The 23,659-nt window shown below is 52.6% G+C and overlaps 1 protein-coding gene across 1 annotated transcript; it reads left to right on the top strand.

Moving 5' to 3' along the window:
* Positions 1-7,143: 7,143 nt before the first annotated feature.
* Positions 7,144-9,915, top strand: LOC138452789 (uncharacterized). The gene has a single exon (XM_069605133.1). It carries the CDS (start codon positions 7,144-7,146, stop codon positions 9,913-9,915), a length of 2,772 nt encoding a protein of 923 aa, XP_069461234.1.
* Positions 9,916-23,659: the final 13,744 nt, after the last annotated feature.

The following is a 23,659-nucleotide window of genomic DNA, read 5'->3' as shown; positions in this document are numbered from 1 at the left end:
AGGCAAGTCTGGCGAGCAGGAAGGTGGGGGTTAGCGGAGTGCTGGAGGGGGGGGAAGAATGGGAGGGACACTGAGTTTGTGGGAGTGATCCAAGCGGATGAGAAGCCAAGAGGCAGGGAGTGAAAACGGGTCCTGCCCCCTGAATGGAATGAATAACAAAGGTGGCAAAAGGGGAACACAGAGGGCTCAGGAGAGCAGCCCAGAGTGAAACAAATACTTGGGCATGCCGGCGGGTAAGAGAACTCCCAGCATCCATGCTACTGGTGTTTTGCTGCCCACCCCATTGAAACTGGAGGGGAGGGGCACATTTGTGCAGGCATTGGAGATGGCTGGTCTTAGCCTGCAGCATTCAGACCTAGATGCCATTTATTTGGATGGGCGTCCTTGAGACTCCCACCAGGCTCCCTTATTTGGGTGGTTGTCTGGCAACTCCCTCCAGGATCTCGATTATAGCCCACAGTTGGATCTCTTGCCAGTCTCTGAGCCTAGGTTCACAGCAGGCCCCTCCCCTAGCCTGTACTCTCAACCTGGCACTAAGCTCCACCATCCTATGCAAGCTGCTCTGGTTACCCTTGCAAGCTAGGATCCTGTTAAAAAATGCCTGCATCATCTAAGAAGCTACCACGGCCGGCACACTACCTCACCCGGCTGCCAAATTACATGCAATACGCGCAGTAGGATAATTGCAGACTCGAAACTAGACTGGCTTGCAAGGAGAAAACTAGCAAACAACCATTCTTCTTCTACGCTATGCTTCGGTTCCATGGAATTCAATCCTAGTAGCAATCCAGATCCCGTGTGGCCTTGTGTACACACAGTACTGTGGTACTGTCTTACCCTCAGTACTCTGTTCATGCTATCCTAACCCTGCTGTACAGCACTCCACTGCTTCCGAGCTAGGTTTGCCCCATATAAATATAATCATTAATAATCTCTGGCTCCGTTGCCTTACCCAGCTTTCTTTCTCACTGCATGAATTTAGTTGGACCTTTTGGCTTGGCCAACCAAGGCTCTTCTCTCCTGCTTCTGTTTTGGGCTCTCCTGCCATTGACACCTACCTTATCACTCACCAACCTCAGAGGTTTATGCCTCCGTTTACATAGTTGGTGATTGGCATGACGAGGGCTCTAATTCGCAAGTGTGTTGCCCCAGTAGACTTGGGTAGCGCGACTGTCCACCTCCTCCCCATCAGTGTGACTGGTGCTTGCGGTTCCCTGCAGGTGTTGTGCATTTTTCATTAACGAGTAATGAGGATTGGCTCACGCCCCAGCCCCCTCCTCCTGGAGATGCAAATGCCCTGCCCACTAGGTCGCAATCAGGCAGTTTGACGTGGTGGCTTGCGGACCGGGAGCACCAACTTCGCCACAATCTGGTTCGGAATTCAGGCCTCAGCGTGTGGACCTTGCGTTTGGTGATCTCTCACTCCTACTCAGAGGCGTAGCCAGGATTGTCTAACTGGTGGGGCCTGAAGCTAATGTAGTTGTGCCCGCTGCAGTGACATTAACATCTGTAAAGGCCTACACAGTGCTGCTGACTGGGTGTTTTCAAATGTTGGGTGGTCCTTGCCCGGCCAGGCCCTACCCTGTCTACGCCTCTGGCCTGCTCCAGGCCAGGACTTGTGAATGAAGGCAGTGTAATGTGGAAATCACGCGTTAATGTGGGGTATGTAAAGCAATGGTTGATTTTCTCAGGGTGTTCTCCCAGGTGCCATAGCGCTGGGCTCGGGAACAAAGGGAGCAGCCTTGTACTGCTCAACCGTAAGGTATATTACCACCTGACTGGCCGAGGGGCCTTTCACTATGCCAGATAACTGGTGTATCCCTGCATCACTCAAGGAAGGGCTGGGGGAAGTTTGGGCGGGGGAGTTGCTTATACCATTTCCCGGGGTCACCACCTAACCCAGAGGGTTCACTAGCCTTCCTCTGTGGGAAACAAAAAGATGACCACGTCACAGTGCGTTCGCTGATTTTTTTCTATGCCTGCAGATTCTGGCTGCATTAGCTGTGCAGGCTTGCACCGTGTGTCTATTGCATGTGCTAATTGCATTGATGTGCATTCCGAGCGTATTCTATGTGCGAATTGCATTGACGTACATTCCGAGCGTATTGCATGTGCATATTGCATTGACATGCATTCCGAGCGTATTGCATGTGCGTATTGCATTGATGTGCATTCCGAGCGTATTGCATGTGCGTATTGCATTGACGTACATTTGACGTGCATTCCGGGCGTATTGCATGTGCGTATTGCATTGACGTACATTCCAAGCGTATTGCATGTGTGCATTTGCGTTCTATGCACATAGTTTATAGATCTCCTGTGTGTGGGTTTCAGGTGTGTATGTGGGGATGCATATTCCAAGCAGTGGCGTACCGAGTGGGGGGGCCAGTCGGGGGGATGGGACAAGCTACCCCCCACAGACTCTTTTGAGAGCCTGAGCGGGACTTTTGTCAGTGGGACCCCGTTCAGCACCTCAATGAGGGTGCCCAACGGGAAAGGTGTCCCGTTGGCAGGACATGTGTGCACAGCAATTGCTGCTCAACACGCTCTTTGATTTTTCTGGCAGCAGGACACCTGACCCTTTCTGAACGGGAGAGTGGTCCCTCTGCCAGGACAATGTCCCAGGTCCGCGCGCTTGTTCTTCTTCTTGCTGATAGATTTTTATCCATCAGCTGGATACCGAGGCTTGAGCCTCATTGCTCCATCTTCTCGGGTTGAGTATGTAGTCGTGGGTTTGTTTTCTTCTTGGTCTGTGTGGTCTTGTCACACTAGAGCTGGTTTCACAGCGTCTTCGCAGTGATGGGCCGCGGGTAGCGTTAGAAGGGGTTTGCAGTGGTGGCAGTGAGTCTTCTGATCAGAGGGTTCGGGTTCTGATCCAGTACTTGGCAGAAGTTCTTACTCAGCTTCGCTAGATGTTCGTCCAACATCTCGATGTCCAGGTCTCTGTGAAGGTCAGCTATCCTTGTGAAGATTGGAGCTCCAGATGATATCCGCAGGGCCTTGTTCTGAACTATCTGAAGACTCTTCCGGTGTCGTGAGCTAATGTGAGCTATTAGGCACTGATGGTAAGGCGGGGGGTGGGGCTATTAGCAGGGTCCCTTGTCCTTTTAGAAATGTGCATTGGTGGGAAGGATCAGCAGTGAGAAGGATGCGTAATGCTGCAGGCTTTAAGAAATGTCTGTGCCTTTATCCACGGGGGTTTTGTTAGGCTCACATTAACCTGCATGATGCTATTGTGACCTTGCATGCAGAATGTGGAGAATAAAACTAAAGCCATACATGTCTATGATGATGTATATAGTGTAAAGTTAATTTTGAAAGGATAGTTTATTGTGTAATGTGCTTTGCTTAAAAGGCATTGATATAAATACAGTACTATTTTAAGCACATGAAATGCAAAGCAAAACCTTAGTAAATATCTATATCTAGACCTGTGAAGATGTGCTCAGTTGCTTAAATTGACCTCATCCCGGTTTCACCATTTAACCAAAGTGTGTGATCCTGGGCAAATCATTTAATCACACTGTGTCTTATTTGCAGCTCTGTAAGTGATTCACTTAATTGCTTATACATGCTGTTATATTTTTTAAAAAGCCTGCCTATAGAGTTTTTCCACATATAACAATAGTGCAATTTAGGTATTTTGCACCACAAAGTTATTTGCCACTTGGCTTACTTATTCTAAAGTCACTTCCCTGCTGCCTCCAAGTATCAAAGACTGATGATGCTCCTTGCAATGTCCTTTTCTATGAAGTCATTTTTGCCTGGACAGAGCTCTAATAGAGGCGTTTCCTGTATGTGTAATGATTCTGCAGTTTTATTTTGTTTGTTATGTGTTAAAATGCCTTCTGCCACTAATGTTACCTAAAGGGGTGGGCGGTTTGGGGCCGTAAATGAGACCATATAGAATTGCGTGCACTGCTTTTGGGGGGAAAGTAGCATGATTTTTTTGTGGTACCCCCTCCCCCACACACTTGCAATGTGCATTCCGAGCGTAATGTGTGTGAGCATTGCGTGTTGTCTGTGCGTACGACTTTTGCTTGCGTCCGATTTGTAGTTCGCTTCTCTTGTATGTGTGTTCAAGAGTGTTTGTTGTCGCTGGTTGGAGAAATATAGTTAGTCAAGTTATTTCTGATCAATTAATGTGCGTTTCTTTGGACGTGAATTCTTCTCTGCTTTCGCTAGATGGCGCCCGTTCCTCATAGGAACGTGTTGCTCGTGTGCTTGGCGCCCACTGTTGTGGGCGCCAAGCACACGAGAGCAGTCTATTAACACGGGCGTCTTCCCACACGATAGGAAGCTCACTTTGCTTGGGCGTAACGCGAATGACGGGTGTGAAAGCCACGTGTACATTCATTTCTATGGCGCTGAGGAGGGGCTGAACGCAATTTGCGTTTCCACCACCTCCCTTCCTCTCCGCATGCTCCAGCATTTGCGCCAGTAGCGCAAAGCAGGTGTGCTCCATAGGGATCTGTTGTAAACGCCGCCTGCCATGTATGTCTACACGTAACAACTCTTTGCCGCCAAATTACTAGTTCATTTAAATGGAGGTTATAGCCGCGTCCCCTGGAGCGTAAATGGAGGGGCAAAAGACCGGCGTAACATCTTGACGCCTGCAGATTTTCATTGTTTTTGAAGGTGGAGGGTGCGGCAGAGTTACGTTACCGCCTCCCATTTGCTCTCCGCCTTCAAAACTAACTTGGCTCATCTTAGTTTCCTATTGAACGTCATGGAAATGGAAGAGGGGCTCTGAGCGTATCCCCGGCCTTCCATTTCCATGGCAACCCTGTCTGACTCTTTCCAGCCACTGCTGCGAAAAAAGTAGCCCAGGCGTTTTTAAAAAATGGCTATTAGCACCTCAAAGATTTGCCTCGGGGTGCTTATAGCAATACTCCCAAGTTCTGTGGGCTACACCGGCCCGGTAACGGCACTGAGGCCCTGCGTTACAACCCTTGCTTTGCTCGGCCCTGTAACTTGGGCCCAGGGCCCTTACCGGCCGGTGTAGCCTGCAGAACGCGTGATTTTTGCTTAAATAATAAGCAAGGAATTTTAGCGCCCAGCTGCTTCAGAGAGCAGTCGCAGTTTCGAACTCTGTTAGAATGGGAGGGCGTGGGAAGGTTAGCAGGAGGGCAGGTCTTTTCCATATGTTCTGGGTGGTGTGAGGTTAGAGAGTGGCAGGGGGGCGTTGTGGGGAGCACTTGGCTTCCCCGTGACTGGCCACCTCTGCCTCTGCTTACCCGAGGGACTTGGGGAGTAGAATGAGATGCCTTCTGTGGGGTACACACAGAATAATATAGTAACTTTATGTTAAAGGTATTTTAATGTGTGAACTTAGCTCACACACAGCAGAGAACTCTACTACAGTGGGTGTATGAGAGGTCCCATGTCATTTCATCGCGGGATGTTTTTTTTCGTGTTTTTTTTTACCACACATATTTGATCGAAAAAAGCCATGGCATTTTTTTAACATTATTTTTGGGGGGTTCCCCCCAAAACCCCATTCCCTTTAATTTTATATCTATTCCCAAACAACCACATCCCATATATATATAATTTTCTAACCCCCCCAAAAACATTCACTGTAAAAAACCCAGCGAAAAAACGTCCCACGATTAAAGGACATTGTACCGTATGAGATAGAATGCTGCAACAGGAGTGGCAGGGATAGGTCCTGAAAGGGGGGGAGGGGCTTCAAGGTAAGAATACTTTCAAAAGATGAAGGAAGACACCAATTTCCAGTGTAGAATGAAGGGTGGAGTCTGATATGGGTCGGAAAGCTGCACCATAACACTAGAGCACAACAGAAGACCTGTGCTCTCGCTCTCTCCTTAGTGCACTTCCTGGCTTCCAATCTGGAGACGGCCTAGCCCCCGGTGTCTGCTAGACGACGGCTTGCACCCAGGGGTCCCGAGCGACATCGCAGACAACTTGCACTTCACTCTCACCCTCTACATGGTGGCTCAGAGTCCAAGCGCCCAGATGCCTCCGGGTTGGGTGCGCTATACAAATTGCAAAAATAAATAAATAAACACAGGTGAACAACACCCCTGATGTTGGTACTTACCCGGCTGCAATTCCATATAAGTTGGTCCGTGTGGCTGGCTGCGGGGACACGTGGGTGAGTCCCGGGATATGGAGTTGTACTTTGCCTGTCAGTTTTGCAGGCGTGTGTAGTGGCCATCTGTTATGTTCCAGTGTTGAGACCCAGTCATTATTGTTATTATTATAATAATTGGGTATTTATAATGCGCCTATATACAATGTGTTTCGATGCGCAGCAAGAATAGAGGGTGGAGGAACACGGAGGACAAAACAAGAACGATCCTACTAGGCCATACTGATATAGAAGTGACTGATGGGGTCCCTTTATAACGCATCGAGTTGGCACATTTAGGAGGCTTTGATTGGGTCAAGTAGTGCAAATCCAGTTGCAGTTGTATATCCGGTATTATATGATATGATATGGCACTTACAACGCACCTATACACAAGTGTTTCAAGGCGCGACAAGGCAAGGGGGGAAACAGAGGGAGGACAAAAAAACAACGATCTTACTAGGCCTAGTGACAATCAGATCGTGCAAGTGCAGGGCAACGGGGACGAGAGAAGTAATGGGGGGGGAGTGGGAGGTTGGCCAAGCGCAGGACAAAGGAACAGGAAACAACAAGTAGTGCAGCCAACAGGTGGCAAGTGCAGGTGTTTCGAAGTGCGGACAAGTGTCTAGTAAGTGCAGGAAAGGGGACTGTAGGGTTACAGATACAGACCACAAGTGCAGGGGGTGCCAAAAGGCAGTAGTACTCTTTAGCATGATGGAGCCACCTGGGCAGGTTATGGTGCAGACACACTGGGAGCAGTGGTTGTGTGAGATTCTGTTTGTTGGTCTGTCGGACAGTGCTGAAGTAGGGATATGGTTTTCCTGGGTGGAGTCAGTGCTATCTGGCTTGGACTGACACGCTTTTGGTATTGTTTGTGTGGTGTGAATGGTGCCCCTACAATTGGATCACTGTTGAGTCTTCTTTATTGGTTGAAAGAGATCCTGACAGACAATCAGCAGCGCCTTCCCTTCACCCGCCTATCACCCATCATCTTTCAGAACCTCTCTCCCACGCAGGCTTCTACATTCCACGTGACATCAGGGTCACCCATGCAAGCTTCTGCATTCTATGTGACATCAGGGTCACCCACGCAAGCTTCTGCATTCTATGTGACATCAGGGTCACCCACGCAAGCTTCTGCATTCTATGTGACATCAGGGTCACCCACGCAAGCTTCTGCATTCTACGTGACATCATGGTCACCCACGCAAGCTTCTGCATTCTACGGGACATCAGGGTCACCCACGCAGGCTTCTGCATTCTACGTGACATCATGGTCACCCACGCAGGCTTCTGCATTCTACGTGACATCAGGGTCACCCACGCAGGCTTCTGCATTCTACGGGACATCAGGGTCACCCACGCAGGCTTCTGCATTCTACGTGACATCATGGTCACCCACGCAGGCTTCTGCATTCTACGTGACATCAGGGTCACCCACGCAAGCTTCTGCATTCTACGGGACATCAGGGTCACCCACGCAGGCTTCTGCATTCTACGTGACATCAGGGTCACCCACGCAAGCTTCTGCATTCTACGTGACATCAGGGTCACCCACGCAGGCTTCTGCATTCTACGGGACATCAGGGTCACCCACGCAGGCTTCTGCATTCTACGTGACATCAGGGTCACCCACGCAGGCTTCTGCATTCTACGTGACATCAGGGTCACCCACGCAGGCTTCTGCATTCTACGGGACATCAGGGTCACCCACGCAGGCTTCTGCATTCTACGGGACATCAGGGTCACCCACGCAGGCTTCTGCATTCTACGGGACATCAGGGTCACCCACGCAGGCTTCTGCATTCTACGGGACATCAGGGTCACCCACGCAGGCTTCTGCATTCTACGGGACATCAGGGTCACCCACGCAGGCTTCTGCATTCTACGTGACATCAGGGTCACCCACGCAGGCTTCTGCATTCTACGGGACATCAGGGTCACCCACGCAGGCTTCTGCATTCTACGGGACATCAGGGTCACCCACGCAGGCTTCTGCATTCTACGGGACATCAGGGTCACCCACGCAGGCTTCTGCATTCTACGTGACATCAGGGTCACCCACGCAAGCTTCTGCATTCTACGTGACATCAGGGTCACCCACGCAGGCTTCTGCATTCTACGGGACATCAGGGTCACCCACGCAGGCTTCTGCATTCTACGGGACATCAGGGTCACCCACGCAGGCTTCTGCATTCTACGTGACATCAGGGTCACCCACGCAGGCTTCTGCATTCTACGTGACATCAGGGTCACCCACGCAGGCTTCTGCATTCTACGGGACATCAGGGTCACCCACGCAGGCTTCTGCATTCTACGTGATATCAGGGTCACCCACGCAGGCTTCTGCATTCTACGTGACATCAGGGTCACCCACGCAGGCTTCTGCATTCTACGGGATATCAGGGTCACCCACGCAGGCTTCTGCATTCTACGGGACATCAGGGTCACCCACGCAGGCTTCTGCATTCTACGGGACATCAGGGTCACCCACGCAGGCTTCTGCATTCTACGGGACATCAGGGTCACCCACGCAGGCTTCTGCATTCTACGTGACATCAGGGTCACCCACGCAGGCTTCTGCATTCTACGTGACATCAGGGTCACCCACGCAGGCTTCTGCATTCTACGGGACATCAGGGTCACCCACGCAGGCTTCTGCATTCTACGGGACATCAGGGTCACCCACGCAGGCTTCTGCATTCTACGGGACATCAGGGTCACCCACGCAGGCTTCTGCATTCTACGTGACATCAGGGTCACCCACGCAAGCTTCTGCATTCTACGTGACATCAGGGTCACCCACGCAGGCTTCTGCATTCTACGGGACATCAGGGTCACCCACGCAGGCTTCTGCATTCTACGGGACATCAGGGTCACCCACGCAGGCTTCTGCATTCTACGTGACATCAGGGTCACCCACGCAGGCTTCTGCATTCTACGTGACATCAGGGTCACCCACGCAGGCTTCTGCATTCTACGGGACATCAGGGTCACCCACGCAGGCTTCTGCATTCTACGTGATATCAGGGTCACCCACGCAGGCTTCTGCATTCTACGTGACATCAGGGTCACCCACGCAGGCTTCTGCATTCTACGGGATATCAGGGTCACCCACGCAGGCTTCTGCATTCTACGGGACATCAGGGTCACCCACGCAGGCTTCTGCATTCTACGGGACATCAGGGTCACCCACGCAGGCTTCTGCATTCTACGTGACATCAGGGTCACCCACGCAGGCTTCTGCATTCTACGGGACATCAGGGTCTCCCACGCAGGCTTCTGCATTCTACGGGACATCAGGGTCACCCACGCAGGCTTCTGCATTCTACGGGACATCAGGGTCACCCACGCAGGCTTCTGCATTCTACGGGACATCAGGGTCACCCACGCAGGCTTCTGCATTCTACGGGACATCAGGGTCACCCACGCAGGCTTCTGCATTCTACGGGACATCAGGGTCACCCACGCAGGCTTCTACATTCTACTGGACATCAGGGTCACCCACGCAGGCTTCTGCATTCTACGGGACATCAGGGTCACCCACGCAGGCTTCTGCATTCTACGTGACATCAGGGTCACCCACGCAGGCTTCTACATTCTACTGGACATCAGGGTCACCCACACAGTTTTCATTCTACGTGACATCAGGGTCACCCATGCAAGCTTCTGCATTCTACGTGACATCAGGGTCACCCACGCAGGCTTCTGCATTCTACGTGACATCAGGGTCACCCACGCAGGCTTCTGCATTCTACGCGACATCAGGGTCACCCACGCAGGCTTCTACATTCTACGTGACATCAGGGTCACCCGTGTAAATTTCAGCTGCCACAGTGTGTAGAGTTGGTTTCTCGTGGAACACGGCGGAGCAGCTATGCTTTTAGTGGGCTTCTGATGGTAGGCCATTCTGGTTGCAGGTCGAAGGCTGGCCGCAGCTGGTTTCATTCTCTGGACTGGTTCTAGAGGACTGCTAGTTCCTTCTTTTTGTTTGTCATCAAACTAGTGTTATGGGACCTGTCTTGGATCAATACACAAGTCCACGCCTGTTGGAAGCTTCTATGGTGCTTTATTGTCTATTCTTTGGGATCTTTGCAGACAGATATCAAAATAAAGTGGTGATTTGAGCAGAGCCAACATGCATTCTCATCCCCCAAGGTCGTCTAGCGACACCTTCGGCCGTTTTGCCGAAGTCCTTTAAACAGATTTCATTTGAAAATGATCAACAATCTCAAAAGAAGAAGGTCCTTCTTGGCATGATCAGAACAGCTTCCCATTCCCTACTCCGTCGGAGTCCAACACAAACTCGGAATCCCGCCTGATCGTATGGGTGTGCCGTCACAATGATCCGATTCACAAAAGATTGCTTCAGCAGCCATTCCAAGGTCACAAGGATTCACAAGGATTCAGTGTGCAAGCAGAAGGCTCACAGTCTCAGCGGTAATCTCACCGAGCGTCCTATTGATGACACTGGGGTAGGACCCCGTCTGCTTCTTCTAGCTCCTGTAGGCGCCGCTCTGTCTCCGCCATGAGCTCTCGATGTACTTGGAGATTCTCTTTAGCTTTAGGGCAGTACAGACAGGGTTGATCTCCTCCAGATCCCTTGGGCTAGATTAAGAGGACCTCATCACTCCCACTCTTAGAGTGCACCTCTCTATGTCTCCTCAATGCCATGTCACTTGCTCGTACCTCCTCCCACTGTGGGTTAACCCTTTATGATCAGCGTCTCAATCCAACCGCCTGCCCGTGGGCTGAAGAGCCCTCTCATTCCTTCCTGCTCTAGCGGACTACCACCTCACCAACTTCCTCTTGATGACTTCTTCCAACCACCTCCTAGTGACTTCTACCAACCACTGTCCGAAGAATTTCTCCTACTACCTCTGAACAACTTCTACTACCTCATTAACTCCCCAATCACCTTCTGACTTGCACCAAACGTCACTGGATGGCTTTTACCAACCACCGCCTGACTTCCACCAATTAACTAATTAGGGTCTAAGGGCTGCTACCAACCAGTAAGGCCCCCTCCTCTGTGTACATTGCTTAATTAGTAACAGTTCCCTTACTACCAATAGTAATACCACTCGGTAAACTGGCAATGTAAGTTGCAGTGTAGAGCCAGCAACACTGTATCCTTTTCGCCGGCTTCAATGTTTTATTGAGGATGCTGCAGCACACTGCAAGGTCCATTCCTCTAAACGTAATGGCATGTGGCATCGCCAAACGGGTTTCTGCAGATCGATTGAAATCAGAGGTCAAAGTGGGCAGGAACTAAAGGGTACGACGTTGCCTTACTTTTTGGGGCAACCCATAATCGTTCCCTTACTTTATGCAACCTAGAAAGCGGTTCCAGGACGGCAACCTTTTCAAAAAACCTTTCTCCAAACGCGGACGCGACCCTAAACTCTGCTGATATCAAGCTAGGGCAACATTGCACTGTGCTACCTCTCTGGTGTTTGAAGGGGATTGTTTATTTCAATAGACTGCTTCGGATAACTCATTCCCAAGCAGCCAAAGCGCCGAGCTTGATCGCGATCTGCGTATGAATGGCTGTAGGCTCAGACTTTTTAGCAGGCAATGGGAGGGGTGCGTCTGTGGCTGCCCATGTTCTTTAAGCGGTGTGAAAAGAGGGTGGTGAGGGGAGGCTGCAAGAAGGGGCAGGCTGAGTGGGGCAATGACACACCAATGGTGATCATTTAAATCCATTTTCTTTCATTGTGTTTTCTTCAGTCTTACTAGAACTGTTGTAAAAACACAATGTCATAGCTCTCAACCATTTGTCTCGCAAAGGCGGGTGAAATCACCCGATTTTGTTTTTGGCGGGTGAGGCGCCCATTGGAGTGAATGGGCGTGCAGGAGGCTGGGCGGGTGAGTCAGCCCTTTGCAAGGCGGGTGACACCCGCCAAAAGCGGGTGAGTTGAGAGCTATGCAATGTTGCAGGGCGCCGTGGAGGAACGGAAGGACCCATGTATGGGGATTGAATGGGGGGAGCGGGCAGAAAAGGGGGCGGAGCAGAAGGAACATAGTTCCACTATCTTCGACCACTGATCGAAATACACCGCTATAAAGCCCCGTGGCTCTGAGCGAGCAATCGTTCGGATTCAACACAGTAAAATCCGAAGAACCCCCTAAAGTACCTGACTTCCAAAAAGAACGAACCGCTCGCCCCAGGTCCTGGATGCGCAGCGATCTCAAAGTTCCCGGGTACCCTAATACATTTATCAACTCCAAACCACGTCTTATAAACAACACTTAAGCAAAACAGTACCCAAAAGTAAAAAAAACAGGGGGTTAGGGGTATACTGATCTCCCATCGAGAGCAGCAAGTGGATGACACATGATGATGGATGAAGGACCTCTCTAGAGAGACCGCAGGGCTGGGATTGGTTAATGGACTATGCATAAAATATGGGCCTTTATGGCAGTGGCAACGTGCAGTTTTGTTTCTTACTGCCATATGAAAATGAACAGAAGGGTTAATAACAGGAAGCCCCCGTGCCCTGCCAGAGAATGCTTTAAAACCTTGTGATGGAGCCAGAAGTATAAACTGGTCGCAGGCGGCCTGGCGCCGACGCCTCGTCTTCAGTCGCAGACCCCCTCCCAGCCACAGGGGGGCAGCATTAGGAGGCGATGAGAGACTGTGTCGTCGCTTCCGGGATGCGGCTGTCCTGTGACCTCACTGCCGGACATCCAGCCTTTTTGCAGATACATTTCCCGCTAGTGTGCCAACCTTGCGGGGGTCAAGGCCAGTGGGATGCGGGCGAGTTGGCATTGCATGCTGGGCTCCTAAGGCAGTGAAGTGTGTTTTGTCTCTGCTGAGTAAGCAGCTCTGCTCGCGCCTCTTTTCTTTCCAATCATTGTTAGGGGGAGGTGATGCGCAGATGGATTATTCTTCCGTGCCAGGTATCTGGTATGCCAATCCTCCAGTACGGCGGCGCCCTTTCCTTCCTAACCTCTTCTTCCCTTGGCCATGCCATCCACATGCAGGCCCTGGGCATTAATACTGGGAGCTATGTATACACCTACCAAGCCTGGCAATTTCATAGCAGAGATTCAGTTATTTATTGTGGGGCCGGCGGCGGTCACGCGGCCGGCCACACTGGCGCTGGGAGGTCCAGCACCATGCTGGTGTGTCGGGGTCACCCAAACTTATAGGTAGTTACAGGGCAAGGCCCTGTAAGGCTGTGGGGCACAGCCTAGGTGCCGGAGCACCTTGGATGCCGGTAACATCCTGGATGATGGGTGCCTTGGCTGGACCCAGGGCACCAGGCTGGTCTGGGGGGACCTGACCAGCTGGGACATGCGGGGCCTTGGTCACGGTCACATGGCGTGGGGCCTGCAGGCCAGGGCTGCGGGGCCGTGATCATGCGGTGTAGGCCTGCAGGCAATGAGAGATGGAGACAACAAGAGTTCCATAGTTGGAGTCTGCAGCCGTTCTGCTGCACGTGCCTGCAGGGCTTCCTTTTAATACCTTGGCCCATCTTAAAAGGGCAATACACGTGGGAGGGACACACATCACACTGCTCCTTTTTCATAACGAACAAAACAAACGTTGCTGAGACATACATGATTCCACCTTCCATCCCTGTTACAGAACGACAGTACTTATCACTTGGGAATTGTGGGGTAGACAGATAATAGGATATGCCACTGACACATACATAGTTACTCAGATAGTTACAGACATAAACGCATACTAACACACTCTAAACATACTCAGCGGATGTCAGTCATGGTTGGTGAACCGCCAGTGGAATGGTGGCAGTTCGACCACATCTTACAAAACCTTTTATTAACCTGGGGTACGGAACTGCAACCACTGAATGACGCCATTGTTAGCTGCAGGGTCGGATTGGCCCCTCGTCCTTTCGGTCCGTGGCCGGGCCGAAATCGTCCCTGGGGAGTGTGCCAGTTTCCGGCCATGCCTGGGCCGGTTTAGAAAAATTCAATTGAAAAAAAACAACATATTATCATTTGGCCGTGGATGTCTGCTTGCATTCAAAGAGGAACAAATGCTATTTGATGCCACTTCCTGTTTTGTCAAGGGGTGAAAGGTTGTGTTTCGTCGCTTCCCGGAATGTCACTTTGGGGTGGGGTCAAATGAAATCACTTCCTGTGATGTCATCAGATGTCCAGGGTCGTGAGGCGAGGGGTGGGCCACTTTTGTTTGGGTGACCGGGCCTATTTGTTGTCCCAGTCCGATCGTGGTTAGCTGCTGGCACCATATAGAGCACACCTACAAACTGCGGGATCACAGCTTCACATCACTCTTCTTTACTGAGGCCACTTTAAGCATGTAGCTTCCATGCAGGCTCACAGCATCAAAACACATGTTTACTGAGTCCCCTTTAAGCACTTGCAGGACTGCAGGAGACCAGTTCACTTTCCATCAGGGTTCAGGAGTCACTTCAACCGGTTCAGGTCTATAGATGGTACAGTTCAAGGCTGGCAAAGCCGCACCTGGTGGGCACCAGGGGTAACATCGGCTAAGTCCCTTGATGTTGAGGCACGCAGCGAGATGCTGGTAGCAGGGTGTCTAGGCTGTGCCACATTGCGGCTCAGTCAGTACCTTGATGTTGTGGCAGGCAGCAAGATGCGGGTAGCAGGGGGTCCAGACTGTGCCACATGATGTTAACAGGGCATGGAGTGACAGGATTTCACTCACCCCCCTTTTTTTTGGCCATGCTCTCTCAGTCAGGAGTGCCACTCTGCTACTGGGGCACAGGAGGGCGCACGAGCACTTGTGAGGAGCTGCAACCCTTACTTTGCCTGTTGCACCGCTTCATTGTGGCGGCTGTCAGGGCAGCGTGTGTTGGTTGGCCAGGCAAAAGTTGTTGGCTCAGCTCAGGGGGCCGGCAGGTATCACCCCCGGGCTCAGATTGGCCTGGTCCTTAGATGGTATGGCAGGCAGGGTACATTAGTGGCAGGGTGTTGGGGCCACTTGCAGGACAGGCAGGGCGACACCAGTAGCAGGGCAATTAGGCCACTTGCCGCATGGTTCTCTCCCCCAGGCAAGAGCGGGCACACCAGTGGTAGGGTGACACTGGGGGTAGGGTGACGCTGGTGGCAGGGTGTTTGAGGCCACCTTCCTCATTCAGCTCCCACAGAGCTCTTTAAATGTCACCGCTGTGCAGCCCGGGATTTGCAGAGGGCCATATACATTTGTTTCCGTTGCCCCGACATGGAGTGCTGCTCCATAACCTGGGCATTTGTCCATTAGCTATGCCGTTTGTATCCAACATTACTCATTTTGTCAGCCCCTTTCGTTTCCCCTCCAGTAAGGTGCTGCATGAGACATTTCTTTTGTTTTGGCATAACAAGGCCGCAGATTTATTTTTACATATACATAACCACTGCAAACAGGTATTAAAAATTAGATCCAAAAGGTGTGGCGACTGCTCCTCGTCCTGCTTCCCCCTTTACCTCCATGTTGATTGCAGGCACAACTCCCCCAAGGCCTTCGAGTCTGAGAAACTGCCTGCCCCTGCAGGTCTTTGCGGACTGGGGGAGCGCCGTTTGTTGGGGGGAAGTTGAGCCCCAATTGCTACCGCCAGACACCCCCGCCGTTTAGGCTCCCAGGAGGCGCTGTCTAGAATGGGCGAAGCCCCTTCCGCTTTAGCAATGGCTCATTCAGAGTCTTTGTCTTATCATAGGTTGCTACAACCCGCCTGTCCATCCTGCGACAACAACGTCCAGGCTCTGTCTTAACTGTAGGGTGGGTGGGTGGGAAAACGAAGTCCTCCACTTTTGGCGGGTGCCCGGCTGCTGGAAGAGCTGCAAGTGCTCCTGGGCCGGGCGCCTGCCGTATTTATGCCCCAAGGCCCGCCTCCTTCCTTTGTCGCCCTTCGCGGGCTTTCCTGGGCTCTTGGCGCCCTTTCCTTTGGCTCCTTTGCTGCCCTCTCCCCTGCCCCTGTGGGGGGAGGGGCGAGAGAGCGTAAAGGAGGAAGGCCCCTGCCCCGGTTATCGGGGTGCCTCCTCCCTTCGCTGTGCTCCCCGTTCCTCACCTTCATAACCTGGGCATTTGTCCATTAGCTATGCCGTTTGTATCCAACATTACTCATTTTGTCAGCCCCTTTCGTTTCCCCTCCAGTAAGATGCTGCATGAGACATTTCTTTTGTTTTGGCATAACAAGGCCGCAGATTTATTTTTACATATACAGAACCACTGCAAACAGGTATTAAAATTAGATCCAAAAGGTGTGGCGACTGCTCCTCGTCCTGCTTCCCCCTTTACCTCCATGTTGATTGCAGGCACAACTCCCCCAAGGCCTTCGAGTCTGAGAAACTGCCTGCCCCTGCAGGTCTTTGCGGACTGGGGGAGCGCCGTTTGTTGGGGGGAAGCTGAGCCCCAATTGCTACCGCCAGACACCCCTGCCGTTTAGGCTCCCAGGAGGCGCTGTCTAGAATGGGCGAAGCCCCTTCCGGTTTAGCAATGGCTCATTCGGAGTCTTTGTCTTATCATTGGTTGCCACAACCCGCCACGCCAAAGGTGGGTTACCGCCCACCGTGGCTCCCTCCTTTCCTGGCGTATAACTCCAGTAATTTTGTGCAGATATTCCAGAAAAACAAATCCATTCCTTGCTCCGACAAATGCACTCCGTCCTTCAAGTAGTACTCCCTGTTTTTCAGATTGATCAAACCATGTCTGATATGCTGAAAGCCTCTCCCTTTGCAAAACTTAGCCATGGCCCAATTCAACTTCCTCCTTGAATTCTCCACGGCTGCCTGACTCTCAGCGGCCCTCCATTCCTGCTTCGAGATGATTTCTGACCACACGGTTTCAGTTTCTCCCATTACCGCCGATAGCTCCTGTAAGGAAGACATCATTTCCTTGAGCAAGATCCCCCTCTCCAGACCAGCCAAGTCATTGCCCCCGAGGTGTACCACCAACACATCGGGCCTCCGATGTTCTTTCAGGAGTCTGCGCATGTGCCCCTGTAGCTGTGCCCATTTCATACCCGGCACTCCGTGCCACTGCACCTTGTATTCCCCGGCGGTCAACACCTCCTGCTTGGCTGTCCAGCTTGCCCTGGCCCTTGACACAAAGGAATGGCCCACCACCCAGGCGGACCATCGCCTTCCCTTCTTTGATGCTATTGCGAGGAGATAGGAGGGAGGAACCGTTAGACTTACATTTTTTCAGGCCTGACATACCGCTTAAAACAATCGGACCTCCAGCCCCCAATCTGCTTGATTGCCTCTGCTCCCAGGCCCATCCCTGCTGCCGATGTGGCTGCCCCTATCCTGAAGGAATGCGTCCCATAAACTCCTTTCGAGAATCCTGCCTCCGCCAGCGTCATGTCCAACACCTTTTTAAACTGAAACAGACTTAACGCTGAACCATCGTTATGTACTAGAAAAGGAGCTTCCTCCCCCGTGTGAATTCTCCAACTCAAATACTTGCTTACGCATCCTACTGGACAAACCGGACTGTCTAAAAAATGCTTCTGCCTTTCCCCGTCTGATCGGTCTTGGATCTCCTCAGAAATATGTATAAACGCTCTCCTTGTACCCGTATATCACAGTTCCTAAGGAAACTTGCACCTTTACCCTTCTTGTTGGCAGGCACCAGCTTGCTCACCCTTAAGGCCCCAAAAAATGTCAGTGAGAAGGCCGCTGCGAACAATGCCTTTTCATACTCATCCCTACACACCACCACCAAGCTCCTGATTAATTTGTGCAACTTCACCACATCTATGGGCCGCCTCTCGTCGGGTTTAACTGTCTCCTGCTTGGCCCAGCCCCTCATTCCCATAACAATGTAATGTTCTTTGGTAGGATCGGGCTTGCCCACCAATTTATAAAAATGCGCCACTGCTGCTAGGTGATAAGCCACCCAAGAGCTGGACCTTCCTTGTTGCCAACACCATCCCACAAAGGCCCGCACTGGCCTTTCTTTCTCACTCTCGGGCAAGATGTTGCTTTGAAAGGCCATGAATTGCTCCCAGCACCCTTTATATCTTCGCATTGTGCCTGGTGCGAGTGCCGTGTCGATCAATGCGCTCAGATCTCCCCAACCAATCCCCACCATTGAGCCTGGAAGGGGGTCATCCTTGTGCTTGCCTCTGGGTGATGTTCCCGAAACCTTCCCCACTGTAAACGAGAAAGAGAATCAGCGGCCACATTCTTAACCCCGGGTATATGTCGTACCCTGACCTCTGCGTTCAGCTGCAGCAAGCACTTTGTAAGCTCCCTGAGTAACCGCAATGCCCTACAGTTCTTGCATGTTCCTTGATTGATAATCTGCACCACTGCTAAATTGTCAGACCAAACCATCACCTTTTTGTCTCGCATTTGCTCAGGCCAGAGCTTGAATGCTACCACTATCGGGAACAACTCCAGAACCGTAATGTCCCTGGTGATCCCCTCCGCCCGCCATTCAGCCGGCCACGCCTGCCCGCACCAACCCTTACCCAGGATGGCACCAAAACCTAGCGCCCCTGACGAGTCGGTAACCAGTTTTGGGCCATTCACCGACCCCAGCGATTCTTTCCATACCAATACCCCGTTAAAAAGGTCCAGGAAAGTCTCCCACATTCTCAGATCCTCTTTAACCTCCTTCCCCAGGCGCACATGCTGGCCCGCATGCTTCAAGCCCACTGTTCTCAACTCTATGCTTCTAGCGAACACTTTACCTGCCGGGATCACTTTGCCTGCAAAATTCAAGCTGCCCGCTAGGGACTGGAGGTCCTTCAGCGTGGCTTTCTCCTTGCCCAACATCCCTGTAATTACCTCCTTCAACTTCCGAAATTTCTCACCTGGGAGCCTGCACACACCTGCCACTGAGTCAATTTCAATCCCCAAAAATACCAGGCTCGTGACCGGACCCACCGTTTTACCTTTAGCCAGTGGGACCCCAAACTCCCCCATCAACTCCTGAAATACCCCCATGAGCTCCTTGCAATCATGCGTTCCTTTTCTCCCAATAAACATGAAATCGTCGAGGTAGTGAAGCATACCCCCGACCTTGGTTCTTTGCCTTACTGAAAATTCCAGGAACCGGCTGAACTTCTCAAAATAAGCACATGAAATTGCACACCCCATCGGTAAACATTTGTCATAGAAGTACTCCTGTAACACCTTGAACCCCAGCAAATGATGGCTATCCCTGTGAATTGGCAGCAAACGGAAAGCCGACTCTATGTCGGCCTTCCCCATGAGGGCCCCCTCACCTAAGGATTTTACCACTTCCACCGCCTCTTCAAACGATGCGTACTGAACCCTGCAGTGCTCTTCAGCAATGCCATCATTAACTGACTCACTCTCAGGAAAAGACAGGTGTTGTATCAATCTGTACTGCCCCAACTCCTTCTTAGGTACCAGCCCCAACGGGGACACTACCAAGTTTTCCAGTGGAGGTGTGCTAAAGGGACCTGCCACCCTCCCCAACTGCAACTCTTTTCGCACTTTCAGTGCCAAGACGTCAGGCATTGACAAAGCTGACTTCAAATTGCAAGCCTCCCTCGGTCCTATTTGTCCGTTGAACGGAATCTTAAAACCCCACCTGAAACCTTCCCACAACAACTTTGCATCACCCTTGTCACAGTATGCATTCAGAAAAGGAATCATAGCCTGTAAACGTATTGGCGTTGGCAGTTGCGTTTTCATCATGCTTGCCTTTTTCCTTGCTTTTTGAGCTGCCCTTCGCCTTGCCATCTCGGTTGGCAGAGCTATGCCTCCCTGTGCTTGAGCCCTTTGAGTGCTTGAACCTGCATGCATTTCCATAGGTGCACTTCCCTTCTGCAAAGAACCAACATTCCGGTAACTCCCCTTGGTAGTTGGACCGGTTATTCCAAGAGGAGTTCCCTCGAAAGGACCCTCTACCCCTTGGGTAGAACCCCTTGCCCCTGCCCTGGGCTGCTCTTTCGCTTGTGACAGCCTCATCTACTGGCCTGGATGGAACCATTTTTGTGTCTATGCGTCCTCCCACATCCACTTCATCCCAGGTCATTGCTGGCGATACCTGCATTTTGAGTCTAAAACCCTTATCATAATTGCTCCATGTATCTCCCCCATGCTTCAAGCACTGCTCATGAATATACTGTTCGTACGCCATCAATGCCACGCCATCCTGAGGGAATTTCTCTAACATAATAGTGGCATATACCCGGAAAGCCCTCAACCAGGTATGGATATTGAACTCAATTTTTGGCTTCTCCCTCTCCCTCTTCTCTTTTTCCCTTTCAGTTGGCTCGCTGAACCCCTGTCCCGAGGGGACCATCCCCAACAACTCCATAATATCCATGAACTCCTTCCTCCATACCCGTTCTTTGTATGCCAACGGGATGTGCCACGCCAATGCATTAATTGCCACTCTGGCTGGTGCAAACCCTGGCATAGGTCTACCATATATTGTATTATTGCCAGCCCGCTCTTGCCCTTGCACCTGTGGAAGTGCCTGTGCGCCCCACCACGGTGTTCCCCCTATCTGGGGGGTATAGGCGGTGCTCGCCACTTGGGTCGCCATCTGCCCCGGGTCCCCCCTACCAATGGCCGACCCGCGCCTACCCCGGGCTGATTCCCCACCTGGCCCCCCTGTCCCAAGACCACACTTCCCCCTTGCGCCCCCTTACCCACTAGGTTCAAAGCATGATCATTATTAACAGGTATTTGTCCATTTACACCAGCCCCCCATGCTTCCATACATTCCCTGAACATACCTTTCACTATCTCCAAGGTGGTTGGACCCTCAGCTGCTACCGCCGGTGTGGCTACAGGTGCGCCTCGAGGACCTCCCGTTGGCCTTGGAGCCTCAGCAGGAACAGGTGCCGGTGTGGCTTCAACCTCCTGCACCTTCCCCTTTCCCTTAGGGTTGGCTTTCCGTTTCTGTGCCACCGCCGCCTGCTGCTGGCTGTCCCTTGCTCTCTTGGTCATCACTCTTTTCCTCTTGCAGACCGGCTCAACCTCTTCCTCCAGCTCCTCAATGTCCTGTACTTCTCCCTCTTGGGAGTGTACTTCTACCCATGTTTCTTCCATGGGTGTTGGCGGAAACAACAGCGGGGAATCCGACCGCTGGCTACGCCCTGCGACCTCTGCTCCCACCTGGGCTGCCATGTACTGCATCCAACTGGTGCCATATCTGTCCCGAGCCCTCCTTGCCATCATCAGAAAGGCCTCCAAATCGTCCTTCTGCTGCTCTTCCTAGCTTTTACCTTGTATTTCCATGTTCAATATAGTCCAGTGCACCTCTGGCTATAGCCAATGTCCTTGTTCCTGCAACTTGCTCCCTTTTCTTCTTTTTTGTTCCAGATCTGTTCTTTACCTCTGTGTGCCCGACACAGTTAGCCCTAGTCAAGCTGCAGTTCCACTTAAATAACCCGTGGAGCTCTGCTGTTGTTCAGCCGACCGGGGCTTCTCCTCCTCTCAGCTCCTGCCGCCTCCCACCCCCGTTCCTGTCCCCGTAACAACTTTGCCTTTTGTTTCTGGGATGGGCGGGGAGAGGCGCCGCGCTCCGTTCTCAGCTCCGCTGCACGGCTTCACTCTGAGCCCAGCAGACACCCCGGTGCCTCCACGCCGTGCTCTGCTCTCCCGATCAGCTGCTCGGCTTCGCTCTGGGCCCCAGCAGACACCCTGGTACCTTCTCGCCGCGCTTCCGGTGTCCCGCTCAGCTGACCTGCCTGCTGCAGACGTCCCGATGCCTCCTCACCGCGTTCAACGGGCTGCAAAGGCCGTGCTTCCTTCTTCCTTCCGGGCCCGCGCCGCCCCCGTGATCAGCTGACTGCGTGTCCTCTTCCTTCCGGCTGGTCTTTGTTCTGGCTTGCCGGTGCTTCGATCCGTGAACGGCTCTTCGCCGCTACCGCTTGTCCGCCCGCCGTCTCCAGAAGTCCTCGACCCGTGTACTCCGTCAAGTACGCCGCACCGCAGGACTACAACGATGAAAACGAAGTCAAGAAAACGAAGTCCTCCACTTTTGGCGGGTGCCCGGCTGCTGGAAGAGCTGCAAGTGCTCCTGGGCCGGGCGCCCGCCGTATTTATGCCCCAAGCCCCGCCTCCTTCCTTTGTCGCCCTTCGTGGGTTTTCCTGGGCTCTTGGCGCCCTTTCCTTTGGCTCCTTTGCCGCCCTCTCCCCTGCCCCTGTGGGGGGAGGGGCGAGAGAGCGTAAAGGAGGAAGGCCCCTGCCCCAGTTATCGGGGTGCCTCCTCCATTCGCTGTGCTCCCCGTTCGTCACCTTCATTCACCTTGCTCCCATGTCAGGAGCACAAATACAGCACCCCCGAGGGCCACATCCGGAGGGTCCCACACATTTTATTTTTATTATAGCGCTGACACGCCACACTTCATTCTTTTCGCTCACCGCCAGCTGGGCCCGGCATTCTTCGGGGGATCCTTTCATCTTTGCTCCGGCATGGAGCACTGCATTCGAATCACTGCCAGAGGCCTGGGAATTACGCAGGGAGCTTCTCCTCCTCAAAAGCTCTGACACCGGAGCACTTCGGATGCTCACCGCCACACAGCCCGGGCTTTATGCAGGGGCCGCATTCTTGATTGTCATTGCTCCGAAACAGAGCTGCACATTTTATCACTGCCACTGGCTACGGGATCAAGAGGGGCCATCATCATTTTCACCGCTCCAGACCAGAGCACTTCACTATCTTCACCGGCAACAGTGGCAGGAGATTTACAAGCAGCCGCTGGGCCTGGGAACAGTGCCGGAGGGACGTTTGCAAAACCGCTGATCTTCTTTCTTTTTGCTCTGGATTGGAGCAACGATCAGCTACTGCCCAGCAGCCAAGGATCTCGATGGGGGCTGCCGGCAAAGCTAAAACACTGCTGCCACTGCCCCCTACAGGGAGAGGGTGGGCGCCCACCTTCTCCTTTGGTTGGTGGTGATGCCGCTTTCCTTTCGCTTTGCCCCGGCGGCTTCGGCTCACCGCCGGGGCACAACTCCTTCCTTCTCATAGCGGCGGATGCCACAGTTGGGCGGGGGTGTGTGGGCTCACTCCATTCCCTGCCGCACGAGCACCCTCTTGAATGAGGGCTGCGGCCGGGCGAAGCAAGCAGGGGCATCCCTTGCCTTCTGCACGGAGGTGACTGCCGCTCCTCCTCCTTTCTCCCTCCTCATTCTTTGCACGAAGAAGAAAAGAAAAGAATGAGGGACAGGAACGGGGCGGTGGACATAGCAGGGGTTCCACTTCCTCGTCGCCATTATTGTGGGGCCGGCGGCGGTCACGCGGCCAGCTTCACTGCTGCTGGGGGGGCCCAGCACCATGCTGGTGTGCCGGTGTCACCCGGACTTATAGGTAGTTGCAGGGCAGGGCCCTGCAAGGCTGTGGGGGCATAGCCTAGGTGCCGGAGCACCACATCCTGGATGGTGGGTGCCTGGGCTGGTCCCACGGCACCAGGCTGGTCTGGGGGGCCCAGACCATCAGGGACCTGCAGGGCCGCAGGACCGTGATCACACGGTGTAGGCATGCAGGCCCACAATGAGAGACAGAGACAACAGGAGTTCCATAGTTGGAGTATGCAGCCGTTCTGCTGCACGTGCCTGCAGGGGCTCCTTATGGCCCATCTTAAAAGGGCAATACACGTGGGAGGGACACATCCCCTTAAAAGGGCAATACACATG

This window comes from Ambystoma mexicanum, chromosome 4p (assembly GCF_040938575.1).
Source record: "Ambystoma mexicanum isolate Mex_15411 chromosome 4p, UKY_AmexF1_1, whole genome shotgun sequence".
Classification (NCBI taxonomy): Eukaryota; Metazoa; Chordata; class Amphibia; order Caudata; family Ambystomatidae; genus Ambystoma; species Ambystoma mexicanum.
Note: the sequence above shows the minus strand (reverse complement) of the source record. Positions and strands in the feature narration are given on the sequence as shown.

Bases quoted from the DNA above. Each gene is read 5' to 3' on its own strand.
- LOC138452789 (XM_069605133.1), top strand. From the start codon at position 7,144: ATGCAAGCTTCTGCATTCTATGTGACATCAGGGTCACCCACGCAAGCT.